Raw genomic sequence first — 17,967 nt, 5'->3', positions numbered from 1 at the left:
TTTTCATTAGTGTACATGAAAGATGAGTATTAGTGACATCATATGTATGAATACTTATGTATTCACCATGCATTGTGCAGTGTTTGTCATTCATACTGGTTAGCAGGGCTGTCAGAATGCAAATGCTATAAAATCTGTACATAGGCCACGTTGTTTTAAATAACCTTGAAGTGTTTCGTGTTGTAACATGCTATTTGTTGTTGGCATGTTATATAGTTTTTGTCAAGTGTACTAGCTCAAAGTATAGCTATAAGATTAATTACACGAGACTTATTCTGGATTAAAAGTAATGACAGGAAAAGTAATAAGCTTTGAATATTTGGTGGGGAAACTCATGAACAGCCTTTGTTCTGACCTAAGGTTCTGTCCAGTTTTTGGGAACAGAAGGATGTTGTGGAAACATTGGCAGTCATGATTCCAAATCGTATGTAATTTCTTTCAATCTCTCACTATGATGTGCTTTATGAAATTAAATGTGGAAAGGTGCTTGGTCACTGTTAACTGTTACTGTCTGTCATCTCCTGGAAAAAGCATTTAAATTCACCAAGGTTGGAAACGATCTCCAATATCAATCCAACCATCCTCCTACCACCAATATTTCCCACCAATCCATGTCCCGCAGTACCGTATCTGCACAGTTCTTGACCACCTCCAGGACCCCACCACCTACCTGGGCAGCCCCTTCCAGCTCCTGACCACTCTTCCAGGGACAAAATTGTTCCTGATACCCAACCTGAACCTCCACTGATGCAATTTGAGGCCATTTCGTCCTGCATAGAAATCTCTCACAGCTTGTGGAGCTTAGGGAACTCTTTATATCACTTTTGGTGTAGACCCTATGTTTGATCAAAAGAATTGCTGCCTGAATTGCAGCGACCTATTAACTAGAACTCTTGATTAATTTAGAAGTGTTTGATCCCTCAAATGGAAAATAAAGCTTTTTTTTTTTTTTTTTTTTTTTTTTTAACAGTGAGGTAGCTTGTCAATGAAATAACTTAACAGAGGGGAACAGTGGTAGGTTCTTCATCTGCCTAATCTTCACGGTCTGGTATGGGTAAGACTTGAGAAGGCAGAGCTGAAGGAAATGGCAGCTATAGTTATGAACTGTCATCCTTCCACTGACCTGTCAGCCTTTGGTCTTTACCAGCTGGAAGCCCACCATGTTTCAGGACAGCTTGTCATTCTTTCTTATTAGTGTTACCTCAAGACTGGGGGGGATAAGCCTTTCTTCGGAATTTGTTCCTCTAGGAGAAAAATCTCACTGAAAAATGTATTAAGTGCCATTGACTTGGAGCTATTTTCCAGTTTCAGTACGTATAGATCAGCAGTTATTCTGTTGTTATTGCACACGATCTTCACTGCTGATTCTTTGGCAGCTTTGCCATCGGTCCTGTGTGGGGAGCTTAGGACAGATAGCTCTGTTGTGTCTAAGGGAAGCCCCCTCTGCCTCTGGATTCAAGTTCTCTGCTGAGAGATTGCAGTCCGATATTGAGAATGGCTGTTTACAGGGGTGGATGGTGATAGGACAAGGGGGAATGGCTTTCAACTGAGACAGGGGAGGTTTAGGTTAGATATTAGGAGGAAGTTTTTCACCCAGAGGCTGGTGATGCACTGGAACAGGGTGCCTAAGAAGGTTGTGGATGCCCCATCCCTGCAGGCATTCAAGGCCAGGCTGGATGTGGCTCTGGGCAGCCTGGGCTGCTGGTTGGCGACCCTGCACATAGTGGGAGTTGGAACTGGATGAGCAGTGTGATCCTTTTCTACTCAGGCCATTCTATGATTCTATGATATGACATGATTCTATTTGTAGATTTAAGTGCATCAGGGACCTTAAAGCAAAAAGTGTGGGAACCACATATGTTGATAGTAAGCTGTGGAGATGTTTGTGAGTTACTGCAGAATATTCCATCTGCAGAATGTAGTTGGATAAAAGTAGCCATGTGAATCCGCTAGGAAGTTTCAATGTTAGAAAGATATTTCTGTATCATGAAACCACAGAACTTAACAGCTCTTTTTCTTTGACAAGCCCTAGGAGATGTGTGGTCCTGTCCATGCACAGTGAGGGAGACTCTCTGCTTTCTGATAGTATTAAAGTCTGCGTTTTTGGCATAATGTCAGTTTACCCTTAATGTCTTCTGATTCCAGGTCATTGCAATACTCACCTCCAAGTGCAGCTGAAGCAAATGACTTTTTACAGAAGAGGAGGACTCACTTGTGTAATGTGCAAATCTTTCTGCCTCCATAAAGCACACTTTGCGAGCTGTGGTTTCCATGCAGGAGCTGTTCACACACATGCAGGAAGTTTTCTTGACTTTTGCTAACTACAGTAAAGTCAATGAAATTAGGGAATAAACAATTCGTTGTAAATATTTAGTGAACTGTGACTAAGCATCTTTTAATAGAAAGTGTCAGCATTTCAATTCCACAGGCTGTTGGTGAGCTGTTGTATTTTATAAGGCGCTTTGTCATGGCTCAAGATATTTACAGCACATCTTTTTTTAGTGACTGTTTTTCATTTGGAAGATGGATGGGAATTTCCTGAAGGTGGAAAGCAGGTTCACAGTATGTGGTATGTCACTGGAAACAGCACTCCTGCACTTTGTGTTTCCTTTTGTTCAGGGCTATAAGCAGACCTGTAGGAAGGCTCTCAGCTGCAAGGCTATGAGAAGTGATTGGGTGCAGCTGCTGCTGTAGATGTAGCCTGATGTAGCCTGGTCTGGTGGTTGGCGACCCTGCACATAGCAGGGGGTTGGAATGAGATGAGCAGTGTGTTCCTTTTCAACTCAGGCAATTCTATGGCTCTATGATTCTCCTTCGAGTAGTCAGAGGTGAAGGGAGGGTAAGTGGGTCTGGAGGAGCGAAGGCTAACTGGGAAATACATTTGAATCATAGAAACATTTCCATTTCTGTCAAAATTAAATGTTAAAATAGCACACATCTGGAGGGTCACGACCAGACGTTCTTTGGGTTTTTTTCTTCTTCTCAGATGGGTAGATAACTCTGCAGACATTTCTGCTAGAGTCGTTTTATAAAACTAAGACACAAAAAATGTATCAGCTTGGAAAAATCAAAGCCAGTTTTCTTTATCCCATTTACTGTTCATATACAGCTCCACTCTAAATCATTCATAAGATTAATCAGGAAAGTGAATGTGATCTCAAGTTGTATTTCTTCCTGCTTTCACTTCCTAGGGAAAGCCCTGCCTTCCTTGCTTCTTCCTTCGTCTCCAGCGATAATAAAGAATATTAGCAGAAATTTCAGAGGGGAAAAAAAGATGTAAAAAGTTGATTCCAGGGAATGGAAAAGAATAGAGGTGTTAAGGCCCTAACTCCTGGGGGGGTTCCTCCACCCACCTGGTCACTATGAGATTGTCTTATAGGTCCTCCTCCGTTTTGGACTGCAGAGACCACCTCTTCTCCCATGGCTGCTGAATATTGCTCCTGTTGCCATCCCCAGTAACCACACTAATTGCTTACATGGAAAAGTAATATTAGGAAAATATTAAGAGAAGCTAAAAATACATTAAACATGATATAGCAGCTGGAACCAGGGAGAGCCAGCACCTTCCACCAGCCAGATCTCCATGGACCACCAGCAAAGTGCTTCGGGGCCCATTGCAACTGTGCAACCACATAACGTGCTTTGGAACGTTTACATCAAATATCACCTCCTGCTTTTTACCTTGACCTCAGAAGACTTCCCCAGCAAATGATAAACAATGAACTTACATAGCATGCCCAAGAGACTTTGGTTCTAAATAAGCCCTGTATGATGCCACACATTTTCGAGGAAGCAGAGCTTACCCAAGACCACACAAATCTCAGCCACCAGCACCATTACTTGTGTGTCGAGTGATGCCAAGCTGGGGCTCGAAGAAGCAGTGACTGTGCCTGGATATAGAAGCACAGTCAGGATGCTTTATAAAAAGAGCTTGGTCCTGTGAACAGCTCAGCCCTTTGCAGCACTCTCCACTGTGGAACGTGCAACTGGAGCCTCTTGCTTTTCTCCAGCTCCAACAGAGAAAGAAAATGAGAATTGTTCTGCTGACTGCAGCAAGGATAGAAGCATTCATTATTCTCTTGTAGCATCTCATTCTGATACCAAAGATTACAGTTGTTTTTGCCTCTGTACTGTTTGATTCAGTGTGTGGAAATGGCAGCTTTTCCTGGGGAGAGTTTGGACTTTCCCTGCTGCCAGACGTTGTTTCCTTGGTTCATAAGGAGGAAGGGAATGGGAAGACGGGATGCTAAGTGCCTTTCCTTTAAGCATGGCACTTCCTGACTTATGTCTATAATGATTAATTCTTCTTGTCGAGTACAGTTCATTTTAAATGCTACTTGCCAGGAAGCATCTCGTGGTATTGCTTAGGATGCAGCAGACGGACTTAATTTACACAAGGATTTTTCCTTCTACAATCACAGAAATGTGGCTATAAACCTTACAGCTGATCTGCTGGTGAGAGTAACTGGAAGTGTTTGTTGGAATTGACTCTCTGGAAATAATATTTATTTTGTCTAGCTTATCAGTTGGGATGAACAAGGGAAGCTGAAAGGTCTTCCCGGATATCGTAGAATCATAGGACTGCTCAGATTGGAAAAGACCTTCAAGATCATCAAGTCCAACCACAACCTAACCATACTGCCCTAACTAACAGCCCTCCGCTAAATCATGTCCCTGAGCACCACATCCAAATGGATTTTTCAGAATTCCATGTTAGAGCAAAGCTTTCCAAGCACTCGTGCCTCATCCCAAGCTTCCCATTGAAGGAAGGAAAGAAAGCAAGCTGCTTCATGTTGCTTCCTCTACACTGGGAGTGCTGCTTCATTCATTCATTTTAATGCTGAGGGGTTTGATGTTGTACTGAGGGACATGGTTTCGTGGGAAATATTGGTGGTGGGTGGACGGCTGGACTGGATGATCTCGGAGGTCTTTTCCAACCTTGGTGATTGTGTGATTCTATGATGCAGGCTGTTGCTGTTGTATTCAGCCCCATCCCCAAGTCATAGGATGGAGTGGGGTGAAGAAGGGAGGGCATCCATCTGGGCTTTCCTGGGGAGGCATGGGAGGCTGCAGGTTTGCCCTATACATTGTGCATACAGGTATAACCTTGCTGTTGTTTTCACCATTTTTTTTTTTTTTTTTTTTTTACATCTCATATGTTTCTTTAAGCAATTATAAGACAAAAATATACCAAGGAACATACCTTGATTATTTATTGAGGCATTAATTGTGTAAGTGATGATTTAGCATTCATGTTCAGTGTTACTGTTGGAGAGCGCCAAGGCAAAAATCTATGGTACAATTAGTAGAGACGGATGTGGTCCTTGCTTTTGTTTTTGTAGCAAGTAGATCAAGCCTGGAGTAATTGTAAAACATCAATATTTTATAAAACTCTTCTTTTCTTCTTCCAAAAATTCTGCCAAATTGTACTTAAATGAAGTCTTCTGAGGAAGAAGCCCGTAAGAGTTCTTTACTATAAATACATTTTTGTGATTTTAAGAAGAACGGGGTATTTATAATGGATTGAACCAGAGCTTCTCTGCTCTGTGTTATCTTTATAATGTTTGCCATAAAGTGCTTCCAGGCGACATCTTGACTTCTGTAATTTTTTTCTTCCTTTTTGTTGGTGCCTGGAACAGATTATTGTGGGTTATAACATTTTAAAACATTTAAGTAATCCATTTGAAAGCAGGAAAAGGAGCACACCATTGATATGAAATTGCACTGGCTCTCCAGAAAAGATTTTATCACAGAACTTCCAGTTTCTTACTCTAGGGAGAATGCTGCATAGTTTGGTTTCTGAAATAAAACATGTTTTCAAAGCGCTGTCTTGGTAAGGGAAAATAACATCTTTTGGGAGAATTTTACCGCCAGGAAGAAAAAATAATGAGAGTTTTAACTGTGTTCAGTGCATTCTGAAGTTAAACCTAAGTTAAAACCAGCTATCCAAAGTAATTAGTCTGCGTTTTAATAGGTGTACGTGCTCTTGGAATAGAGTGAATATATCTGATCAATGCTAGTGGGGAAATGGTTTTTATTTGTGTTTTTCACTAATAGGTTCAGTGCTAAGATGGAGTCATTACTGTAATGATTCAGTTTTGATTTTTGGTAATTGGGAGGTTGCGTTGCTTTGTTAGCTGTAGAAGGCGTGCTGTGCCATGGAGCCTAACTCGTTAACTGTAATTCAGAGCACAGCTCATCAAACCATAGTTTTTGGACCACTGATAATCTAGAAGTCATCAAATCATAGAATAACCAAGGTTGGAGAAGATATACAAGATCATCCAGTCCAACCAGCCACCCATTATGAATAGTTCTTGCTAAACCACATCCCTCAGTACAACGTCTAAACGTTCCTTGAACACCTCTAGGGTCGGTGACTCCACCACCTCTCTGGGCAGCCCATTCCAGTGCCTGACCACCCTTTCAGACAAGTAGTATTTCCTAACGTCCAGCCTGAACCTTCCCTGGTGCAGCTTGAAGCCGTTCCCTCTAGTCCTATCACTGTCACACGAGAGAAGAGGCTGATGCCCAGCTCACTACACCCTCCCTTCAGGTAGTTATAGAGAGCAATAAGGTCACCCCTGAGCCTCCTGTTCTCCAGACTGAAAGTCACATTCAGTATTTTACAGTACTTTTTTTCAGTACACATAATGGCTAAAAGAAGTTACAGAATCCCAGAGTCTAGAAGTACTGCAGATATTGGTGTTACAGTTGGGGCGGAGGGTGCTCATGAGAAATACTGCAGTTGGTAAGGCACTGTTGATCTCAAGTAAGCATGTCTTTGTTAGGAGATCCTCTTTCTTGATACCTCTGAATAGTTATGACGTGAGCACTTCCACGATGACTAAATGACAATATAGGACCTCCCTGTGGAGGTGGGCTTTGCTTAAATGTGGAGGTTGGTGGCCCTGCATGCAGCAGGGGGGTTGGAGCTTGATGATCCTTGAGGTTCCTTCTAACCCAACCATTCTCTGATTCTATGAACACATTTTACTTTCCTCTCTAAACAAGGACCTTAAAAGACACCTCCTTGGCCAAGCCTTGGTGCCAGCCAGCAGCAGGAGCATGGAGTGGGTTGCTTCCTTCTCCATAGCAAAGGAGGAAAAGTGGCATTACACAATACCTCAGTGTCACATACAAGTGTGTGTTCATTGAGAACTGGATGTGATTGTCATCATCTTACCCGGAAAAAACTCATTCATAAGTTGTGAAATGAATTTCTGAAACAAAGAGCAAGCCAGAGCGGTCTTGACATTTCAGAAAATATAAAAAGAATAATATTATTTCTTTACAAATTAGCATAAAGCATTCATCCTCATTTATATTTTTGTATCTTGTGGATTACTTTAAATGTCCTGTGGTTTTAATCTAGATTTAAAATAGCTAGGGATTTCCACATTTGGTTAACACTTACAACGTATATATATACAGTGAAATTATGTTTTGACTTCCTGCTCTCCTCATCATTTTTTCGCCCCATCCTCATGAGAGCAGACTGAAAATTCATCTCTCTTGGCTTCGTTAAATTCCGTTTGTGTTTGGGTGCATTGATGCAATGAACTTTTTCCTAGCACAGAGACAACTGATCGCAGTCCAGTCGGCACAGTCTAGAAAGACAGTTGTCTCACTTATTTCCTGAAAAACTGAAACCCTTTGTGAATGAGCAAATGGAACGTATTATGTTATACAACTGGAATAAATTATATCTTTCTCCTTTGCCAGTTGTAGGGATTTGTACCGTTAATTTATGTTTAAAATGCTTCGCTGTTAGGGTTTGGTGTGTTCTGATTAGTACACAGTAGTACCGAAAAAGGGTTCTTGCCACAGCTTTGTGTTGGGATAAAGCTGCTGATTTTCAGCACTTAGGAAGTGCTTGCAGTCCTATAAAGGAAACGAGCATCCAAACAGGGCTGAAGCCGATTGCTTCCCTCAATAAACAGGATTTTTAAGTGCACCTATGTAACCCCTTTCCAGCATTCACTGTTTTGTGTTTATTATTATTATTATTCATTATTTTTAAGTCATAGAGTCATAGAATGGCCTGGGTTGAAAAGGACCACAATGATCATCTAGTTCCAAGCCCCTGCTATGTGTAGGGTTGCCAACCACCAGACCAGTCATAGGCTAGTCATACTAGTCTCTGTTCATGGCTATTGCATTACAAATAACCAAGTTATCTCAGTGAAACCCTGTGTAGCAAGATCATTCTGCAGAGCTTTTAGCAAAACTTAAAAAACAAACTTGTAATGGAATTTGCAGGTATTCACCCCAACAGAATGTGCCTATGCGTGATTTGTTGGAAGTAGACCTGTATCATAGAATCACAGAATGGCTTGGGTTGGAAGGGACCTCAAGGATCATGAAGCTTCAAACCCCTGCAACAGGCAGGACCACCAACTTCCACCTTTATTACCAGCCCAGGCTGCCCAGAGCTCCATCCAATCTGGCCTTGAACACCTCCAGGGATGGATGGGGCATCCACAGCCTCTCTGGGCAGCTGTTCCAGCACCTCACCACACTCTTTGTGAAGAGAGAATCTGTACAGATACCTTGCTTTAGAATGGACAACATTTTACATACTGATAATTCATAAAGTAACAGATGATGTGGAAGCATATAGATAAAGCAGTATAGGATGTTTATTCAAGTGCATTTTCTAAACTAAATGTTTTTTGCATGTATGATTTCCTTTTTATCTTTTAACTGTAGCTATGAAAGTTTAAGAACAGATAATCTTACGACACTTTCTGCATGAAATTATACTTTGGTTGCTCAAAAAGTAACACCTGCTATTTATTTATATGAGGAAAAAGTCTTTTACGTTGAGGATGGTGAGGCACTGGAACAGGTTACCCAGAGATGTGATGGATGTCCTGTCCCTAGAGACACCCAAGGCCAAGATTAATGGGGCTCTGAGCAATGTGGTCGAGCTGTGGTGTCCCTCTTCACTGCTGGGGAGTTGCACTAGATGACCTTTAAAGGTCCCTTCCAACTGTAAGGATTCTATGAGAGAGTGTACGGGGAGTGACAGATCAGCCAGCCTCCCCTGGGGATGTGATGGAGCAAGTCATCCTGGAAAACATTTCTGAGCCTCTAAATATAAGAAGGTGACTCAGAGTTGTCAGCATATATTTACGAAGGAGACATCATGCATCACCAACCTGATATTCTTCTGTGATGGTGTAACCATTTTGGTGGATGAGGAGTGAGCAGTTGTTGCTGTTTGTACTGCCTTCAGTAAGATTTTGACTCTGTCCCCATAACAGCCTCACACACAAATTGATAAAATAACTCCTGCCCCTAGGGATGGGTAACACTATGGATCAGTACAAGCTTTGCAAGATCCCATATGGATATAGAATTGACCATTAGCAAAGAAGGCCAACAGCATAGAGCTGCATTAGACATTGCCAGCAAGTTGGGTGCAGAGACTCTATCCTAAGAGATACTCAAACCTAACTGGACACAGCATCCTTCTCTGAGCAGAGGGATTGGGTCAGGTGATCTCCATGTGCCCCTTCCACTCTATACCAGCAGTGGAATAGTGCTCCCTGTTCCTTGATAGAGTCATTGTTCAGGTATCAGTATGAATTTATTTAGGCAAAATTTAGATACAAATCTCTTACCATGTGTATTGTAGATTATTAGGAAAATCTGCCCCTTTCAAAGAGTAAAGTTAGGTTTTTGTAGTAATTGAGAGAATGTCAATCTCAGCTAAAGTACATGATTCAGAAAATTCACGTTCAAACAAAACAAGTTACTGAATCAAGACAGAGTCCTCCTATGGAGGTGGGCGTCTTTAGCATCTCCAAAGCTCACTCCCCAAAGGTTTCATGTTATTCTTGATTTGTGTTGATGTCCGAGAGAAAAATCTGACTTTTCATGAGATGAGCAGTTAGGCATCATTAATCCTGCTCTGTGGCAGACCTTATGATTTAAAAAATCATGGTGTAAAGAAGATACTTCAATTTTCAGATGAAGAAAATTGGTCTCAGAAAGGTCTTGCTTTGTTTAAATCTCACCTCAATGACACTTGATGTCTTTGGATGTTGCTTTCCAACAAAGTAATTGAGAAATATCTGCTGTGAACACTGTTCACTATTGATATATTTTTTCCATAAGCTCGAAATTATTATTAATTACAAACTCTTTTCCTGTTTTTAGAATTTTAATAATTATAAGCATCACTGAAACTTATTTCAGACTCTGGATATGGCATTCAGTATTTCTATTTAAGGAACTTCAACAACCACGTGTTAGTTGTAGCTGACAAACTGTCTTAGAATATGCTCATGTCTCACTGTAAAGTTTTTTCAGTCATGTACTGAAGACTTCTTTTTCTGTACATTTAGCATCATGAGACCCCCAGCTCCTTGCTGGGCTGTTTCCAGTGTTTCTAGCACTTTCTGAGAGTGTTACGAAGGACTTTTGTTTTCCTTCTAATTTTCTCTAAGTGTTCCTTTTCTAACTTTTATCCCTTTACGTGGTACTGTGTCCTTTTGAATTGTTAAATGGTCTTACATAATGCTTCTCTTCTTGATGTTTATGCTTTTCCCCACATCTGCGGCATCATCAGGGTTTAATCTTATACTGAAAAACAGAATGCACTTTGTAGTTTACATATCAGTTTCTTCCTCTCCTTGCTGTTCTCACAGCCATATTCAAATTCTGGAAAGGGCATTTTCCTTAAGTAACTGGGCTAAATTCCTTTTAGGAAAATTCAATAATTCAGCGATCAGATTTTTAGTGTTAATCTTACAGTATTTAAGCAAGAGAAGATGTCTCCACTTGCTGAATAAATAGAAGATAATTCATTTTAATAGGTTTGTTGAACTTCTCTTGAGTTCATAGGAGTAGAACAAGGGAGCACTGGGGTAGGGATGCTTTAAGCACTGCAGAGAGATAGGATTGCTATCCAGGAAGTAACACTGCCAATTTAGTCAACTTTGCATGCAAAATAATGTAACACTGTTAACAAATAAGCTAAATTATATATATATGTATATATACACACACAACTTATTTGTAAAATATCTTCTATAGAAGAGTTATTGAAACTGGGTTTGTTGGCTCATCATCCAGTAATTGTGGTCATAAGACCAGCTGTGTAGATTGAGATTGGTTAATTTTAATAGGCAGCAGGGTGTAAAGGTAGTAGTTGGGTCTTCATATTAGAGAATGAGGCCAGTGTACTTGGTTTTTATTGTTTTTATAATGGCGTCATTGCATCCTAAAGAGAGTAGAGTGACATGGAGTAGCTCTGTGCAGCATAGGCTCAGGAACCTTACTGTTTGTCATTATGTTTCTTCAGTTAGGAGAAGAAGAGAGCTATACAAGTCAAAAGTCACTGAGAATGAACCTGTCTCCAACTTTATCCCCTTCTCCTGGTAGAGCAGCCAGATGGTGGGTGTAATTCTCTGGTAGTTTGTGCTCGTTGGTTACAAAGATTCAAGACTTTAATGTGTTCTGTTTACTCCTTAAGGTAAAGCAATAAGCAAGTAAGTTATTCATTTTAAAATGAATATCCCTTCCCAGTTCACTGATGGTATTATGAAGGAATGGTGCCTGTAAAACAATGATTTGTCATACCATCTCTATTATGTAATATATTTTAATGTCACACAGAAGTATGGAGATGACAGCTGGATGTCCTTCCTCCCCTTCCCGCCTTGGTGTTGAGACCTCTCTCCAGCATTACTCATCTTTATTCTGTCACACTTTCTTCCTCTTTGATTTTGTTCTTTCATTCCATTTCCACTCTTCATAGAATGCAACCTCCTGTGTGTGTCTGATCAGTTTTCTGCTTTTGCACTGACACCCTCAGGTGTCAAAAGATCTGTCAAAAAATTTGCACTGACACCCAAGGAACCTGTAGTTTCCCAATCTTCTGTCATCTTCAGGACCAAATCTCAATATTTTTTATCAAGGCAAGGCTGGATCAGGACCTGGGCAACCTGATCAAGCTGTGCTGTCCCTGTGCATTCCAAGGGAGTTGGACTGGATGGCCCTTAAAGGTCCCTTCCAACTCAAAGTCTTCTTGAATTCCATGATTCTATCTTTGTCTTACAACTAGTCTCCTATGGGACCAAACCAAATTACTTTAACATATTGTATTGCTGATTTCCCAAAGTCTGTTGGTACTTATCTGTGGTGATTTGCAGTCTCTCCCCTTCTGGTATTTGAATTGCTAGAAGTTTTCTGGATGTTTTTGTGCTGCAAAACTGATTCTTGTTACCACCTGACCATCAGCTCTCTAATAACTTATACTTTTAGGGAGAGACTTGTTTATACTATGAAGCGTCTCTGAAAACTAGGTATGTAATTGTGTATTCCAGATGCATTCCCGACAGTTGACAGTATTACTGTGTATTCTTGCAGTACTGAGGAGATGTGAGCCCAGATATTATCCAGTCCAAATATATCTAGTAGTGTGTTTTCCCTCTGCGATTCTGTGGAATCCTTGCCTGTTTTTAGATTTGTAACAGTGAATTAGCTGGTTTGAATCATAGAATTGCTAAGGTTGGAAAAGACCTTAAAGATTATGAAGTCCAACCACAACCCAACCATCCTACCCTAACTTTAACAACCCTTTGCTAAATCACGTCCCTGGGCACCACATCCAAATGGTTGTTGAACACCTCCCTGGGGAGCCTATTCCTATATAGTTGTATATATAGTGAGCATATTATGTCCTGATGGCATTCTGCTGTGTTGGTTGATGGGTGATGGAGGCACCCTGGCTGCCTTGGGCCACCTGCGGAACCTTGTCCGTGTGCAAGTTGCATCTGGAGGTTCCCATTCTGCTTCAACATGAGCTGAACACCCTCCACCTCCCTGAGCCCCTCAGCCCTTCTCTCTGGGCCCAACAGACCCATGGTGTTAGATGGAAAATAAGTATTATGGATTATCAATTTCTCAATGGAAAGGAACACAGTTGGGGTATTCCTGGGGAGGAGTGGTGATCAGTCAGGCCATCAGGCAGTGGCAAATAAATACCTCTGTGCTGCAGAGAGCAGATACCACCTTGCCCTGGGTGAGATTCATAGCCACACAGTAAAGCTTAAGCCTTGAGGGATCACCTCTGCCGCTGCAATTCCTGTCAAGTAGAAATAGAAGAGGAAAAGTGGTTCAGGATTTCTAGAAAAGAACAAAATGCATATTTCCCACCAGTCTCCTTCACTGCAGTTATGCTTTTCCTAGGCTCGATTCATCAAATTTATTCAAGGTGGTAAATTCCACATGAGTTGAGGCAGCTTTGTTATGGTATGAACTCAATAGAAGCCCCAGTAAAGGAAAGTATTTATTCTAGCTCCGTGCACTCCCAGCCACCCTGGCTGCACTTCCTTTCTGGCCAGCACTGCATTGCAGGGCCGTGGAGGATGGGAGGTCGCCGCAGCTCTGTCTCCGCAGCCACTTTCCTGGTGGTCTGGCCACCTGGGGAGCTCTGCATTGACCTTCGGGAGCAGGACTCCATCCTATGCAGCCTTTTAAAGCCTCCAGAAATGTGGCAAAGCAAGTGCTTTATCTATTTCTGTAACTGCCCAGGATTTTGAGGTCATTGCGTAGAGGCCTCTGTGCCATGAACAGATGTTCTTCCTTAGCATGAGCCAAGTGTGTCTCTATATGAGTGTGTGTACGGGCACACAGCGTGCGCCCTTGTCATACGAGCTCTGCTCTGAGTAAGTTGGACATTGGGCCCTCTGACAAGCTTGGAAGCATCATTATGGGAATTGAAATGAATTAGAAATACAGGGTAAAATAAACAATAAAAGAGTTGTGGTAGTCTATACATGAGATAGCTCTCCTCTCAACCAACCTTATACTTCTTAGTTTTGTTACTTTTCATTCAAATTGCAAACCTGAGGAGTAGGCCTATGCCCAAGGAGGAAAGATTTAGGTTGGATGTCAGGGGGAAGTTCTTTGCTATGAGAGTGGTGAGGTGCTGAGCAGCTGCCCAGAGAGGCTGTGGATGCCCCGTCCATCCCTGGAGGTGTTCAAGGCCAGGTTGGATGGGGCCCTGGGCAGCCTGGGCTGGTATGAAATGTGGAAGTTGGTGGCCCTGCCTACTACTGTTCTAATCCTGTGAAATGTGTGAAATACCAGGCAGGTGCTTCTGTTGTCAGAGCACTCTTCCCCATCGTTGGACTGTTTTGATGATCTGCTAATGTATTTTGCTATATTTCCTCTTCACTATTTACCTATAGGGAAACAACTCTCTCCTGTTTTCAAAAAAATTTTTATGTGGTTCATAGGAAAACTTAATAGGTCTACCCAACAAATGGAAGGTTATTTTAAGGACTACCTGTTGAACCTATAAAAACAAAGCAAATGTGAAATAAAATTCATTAGTTAGATTGAAATATCAAGTTTGATTTCAGTTCTCAGAAGCAAGGGCACCAGATTTTGGATATGTGCACCTGGAACATGACTCTCAACTTGGCATTCTGTGTAATAAAGTAGTTAATTTTGTTTTATATCTCTCTACCTTGTGTTCCAGTATAGAATTTCACCAAAACCTCTGACTTATCCTCTGTATTGGAATGGAGCAAAAGATTTGCCATCTGTCTCCTCTTAGATCAATAGTTTCTATTTTGATGTCACATCATCTACATTTCATGTCATTTTTGGAGCTGGAAGTTACCTTCGTGAGAGGTTTCTGAATGCAGACAGGCAGTCTCTCAGTTAAGTCAGTACAGTGGCTCAGAAATACCCTTATCCTTACACCTTGCTGCTTTCAGAAATAGAAAACCAAACAGCCTTTCCTTTTGTATGTGCGATGTCTGCTAGCAAACGTGAGCAAAGTAATTTGTGTTGGAGATCGTAATGCTGCCAACCAGACATTTACTACTCAAACATATATTTCTTTTTTTGTTTTGCATTTCTACTTTTAGACATAATAGGACATGATTTTTAGATTCCAGAGTTGGTCAGGTTGGATATGAGGAAAACTTTCTTCTCCAAAAGAGTGGTTGGGTGCTGGAATGGGCTGCCCAGGGAGGTGGAGGGTCACCATCCCTGGAGGTGTTCAAGAAGCATTTCCATGTTGTACTGAGGGACGTGGTTTAGTGGGAAATATTGGTGGTAGGTGGATGGTTGGATCTTGGAGGTCTTTTCCAAAATTGGTGATTATATAATTCTGTGATTCCAAGTAAGAAGGAGTAGTATGTTTTGGTTGTTGTGTCTGAATTATTGGTTTGGTTTTGCATACATTGCCTGATTAGAAAAAAGTATTTTTTTTTTTCTGGCAATTTACATATGAATCATACTTAAAAATGAACTATTTAAACTTGATTATTATGAGCAATTGTTTTAAACCGAGGAGGTTTTTTGTATTTTTATACATTCCAGTGTAATGTGGTAATAAATAATTCTGTTTTTATATGTATTTCCTACAGAATACACAGGTATTTGCAGTTTATAAAATATTTAATAGGATCTGGTGTGCTTGCAGTTCTGTGCTTGCAGTCCTAGGAAGGGCCTGATGTTATAATTCATGTACATGTACACTCCTGCATAACAGAAAGGAAAATTCTTTGGGTTGTCGTGTAACATTTCATTTATAGTGAGTATATTATCCTGCACAAGTTTTCTAAATTTAAAAGCTCATTTTTGGGTGGAGGAAGAGAGGTTTTTTTTTTTGTTTTTTTTTTTTTGTTGTTTTGTTTTTTTTAGAAATGCCTGGAGGAAATATCTGAAATCAGCGAGTGGCCTTTCACTGCTGTAATGATGTAAGGCCGGAATCGCTTCTTTGTTTTTATATTTGTGGAATGGTATTTTCAGTGAGCCCTTGTTAGGCCTAATTGCCACCACTTGGGAATTAACAGTTTTAAGTTTTAAAAATAATATAGTTGAAATAGGTGGGAAGCAGAGCAAGTCTTTGGAATGACTGATGACTTGGATTTCATGAGTTCCCTTCATTTCTTGAGTCTTCCATTGTTGGAATGAATGCATTTCAACAATGTTGTGCTGACTGCATACTGCTGGAGGGCACAAAACAGACACCAGACCTGCACTAGGCTGGTCCAGTTGCCAGGTTGAGCTGTGAGGAAAGCCGTGATGTGCAGAGCTCCACACCAGCCCTCTACTGCACACATGGGAGGTGGGAAGTTAGCTGAGCAAATTGCACAGATACTTTTATTCCACACAGTCCTCCAGCCACTCTGCTACAAGCCTGTAGCATTGCCTGGGGTTGTGTGACCTAAGTGCAGGACCTGGCACTTGGTCTTGTTGAACCTCAGCCCAGCAATCAGCCTGTCCAGATCCCTCTGTAGGGCCTTCCTACCCCCAGGCAGATCGACGTTTCCCCCCAACTGAGTGCCATCTCCAAACTTACTGAGGGTGCACCCAATGCCCTCATCCAAATCATCAATCAGTATTGAACAAGTCTCTTACCACTTCTTTCTCCCATTACTGTCATGTTTCTCTGCTCCTTTCTTCACAAGTAGCAGGATGACATTTAACATTTACTATGGGAACGCTTGATTTGGCTCTTGATTCTGTTATAATGTGGAAAAATATGTCCTTCATTATTATATAAGTAAAAGAACTGAGATAAGGAAACTGAAAGATTTTGATGTTCATTAATCCTTTATCATTTGTAGAAAGGGCTGATTAAATAGGCAAAATCAGTGATACTTTTTTATAGTGTCCTTCTGTGATAGGTTGTGTGGCTCAACCACCCAATGGAGGCATTAGCAGCTCTGGGCTCACTGACCTTGAGTGGATAGGAGTGAGCGTTGGGTGCACAAACAGAGCAGTCCACAGTCTTTTGGGACACTATGAGACCTTCACTGGGTCTTCAGCTGTCGGTCTGAATGAATTCAGTTACAAGAATTAAATGTCAAGTCTCATTTAGATGTCTTGGATATTTCAAATATTCTCTTGTGATATCAATACTGTTATCTCCTCCTGGCCTCCTGTCAGTCAGTCTTGCGAGGCAAACTTTAACAGCCTCTCAGTTCGTAGTAGGTCTTTCCATATCTTATCACTAACATTTCTACTTGGAATAAAATCCCTGATAATATTTTATCTTTGAAGACATTTATTTGGTAATTGTGTAGGTGAAGGGGACTGCAAATACAGGTGTACTCCAAGTGGACCCATGTTACAGCTTTGCTGACTGTTTTTTTTTTAAAGATGTTCCTACAAACTCGACTTTCCTCAGGTTTCAGCTTATGTGACCATGTACTTCAGTATACATTCTTACAGCCCTTTCGTCCCTTCAATCACATTACTTAGATTTATATTTCTTGCAACACGCTCAGTGATCCATTTCCATATGGTGTACAGGTGCATTAAGCTTGTTCTTACTCAGATGTTTTTTATTTCGCTCGAGACCACCTACTTGGTTTCTTTTTAAGTCCTTTTCATAACCTTGCAATAAACTTCTTTCTTTCAGGTTTTCCTTGGGAGATGCTCGCAGGCCGCTCCATGAGTCTGCCATCTTGGTGGAAGACATCGTCCACACTCAGCTGATAAACCTGGTAAGAACATCACCGATACAACAGGCTCTGCTCTGAAACTCCTTGAAGAAGCATACAGCTTTCATGATCAAATGGCTAATAACAGATCGTTCTGGTTTTAGAACCAAATAAAATGCAGAAACTGTGAGTGATGTTCTGCCCACAGTAATGTGAAGAAGCTACTGCTAGACCTGTATATCGGTAGTGCAAACCTCACTTATGCTCATGTGTTGTATTTGTGTGATAGCTGAAAATCCACCTACCACTGGGAATAATGCTGATGCATTTTTTTCTGTTAAAAATCTTAAACTCTTAAAAAGAAAAACATTTTTTAGCATCTGAAGAGTTCATTGGGAATTTTTCTGTTTTATTCCTTGTTGTGAATATGTTATTATTTGCATAATATTTCTGTTTAAATATTTTTACTCTTCAGTGTTTTGATTTGTGTCAAAATTATTTGGAAGTAGTAAATATTTTCCTTCATTGGAAGCCAATGGAAGTG

At 41.0% G+C, this 17,967-nt stretch overlaps 1 protein-coding gene across 7 annotated transcripts in view; it reads left to right on the top strand.

Annotated features, from left to right (window-relative positions):
• Nucleotides 1-17,967, top strand: part of SUPT3H (SPT3 homolog, SAGA and STAGA complex) — a 274,262-nt gene that overhangs the window by 114,828 nt on the left and 141,467 nt on the right. For all 7 annotated transcript variants that reach the window (XM_040697264.2, NM_001031102.2, XM_040697265.2 and 4 more), the window contains one exon: nucleotides 17,402-17,486. In XM_040697264.2, the coding sequence (XP_040553198.1) occupies nucleotides 17,402-17,486 (85 nt within the window). The remainder of the gene's footprint in view (nucleotides 1-17,401; nucleotides 17,487-17,967) is intronic.

This window comes from Gallus gallus, chromosome 3 (assembly GCF_016699485.2).
Source record: "Gallus gallus isolate bGalGal1 chromosome 3, bGalGal1.mat.broiler.GRCg7b, whole genome shotgun sequence".
NCBI lineage: Eukaryota > Metazoa > Chordata > Aves > Galliformes > Phasianidae > Gallus > Gallus gallus.
The sequence above is the reverse complement of the archived record's forward strand: the minus strand, read 5'-3'. Positions and strand labels throughout refer to the sequence as shown.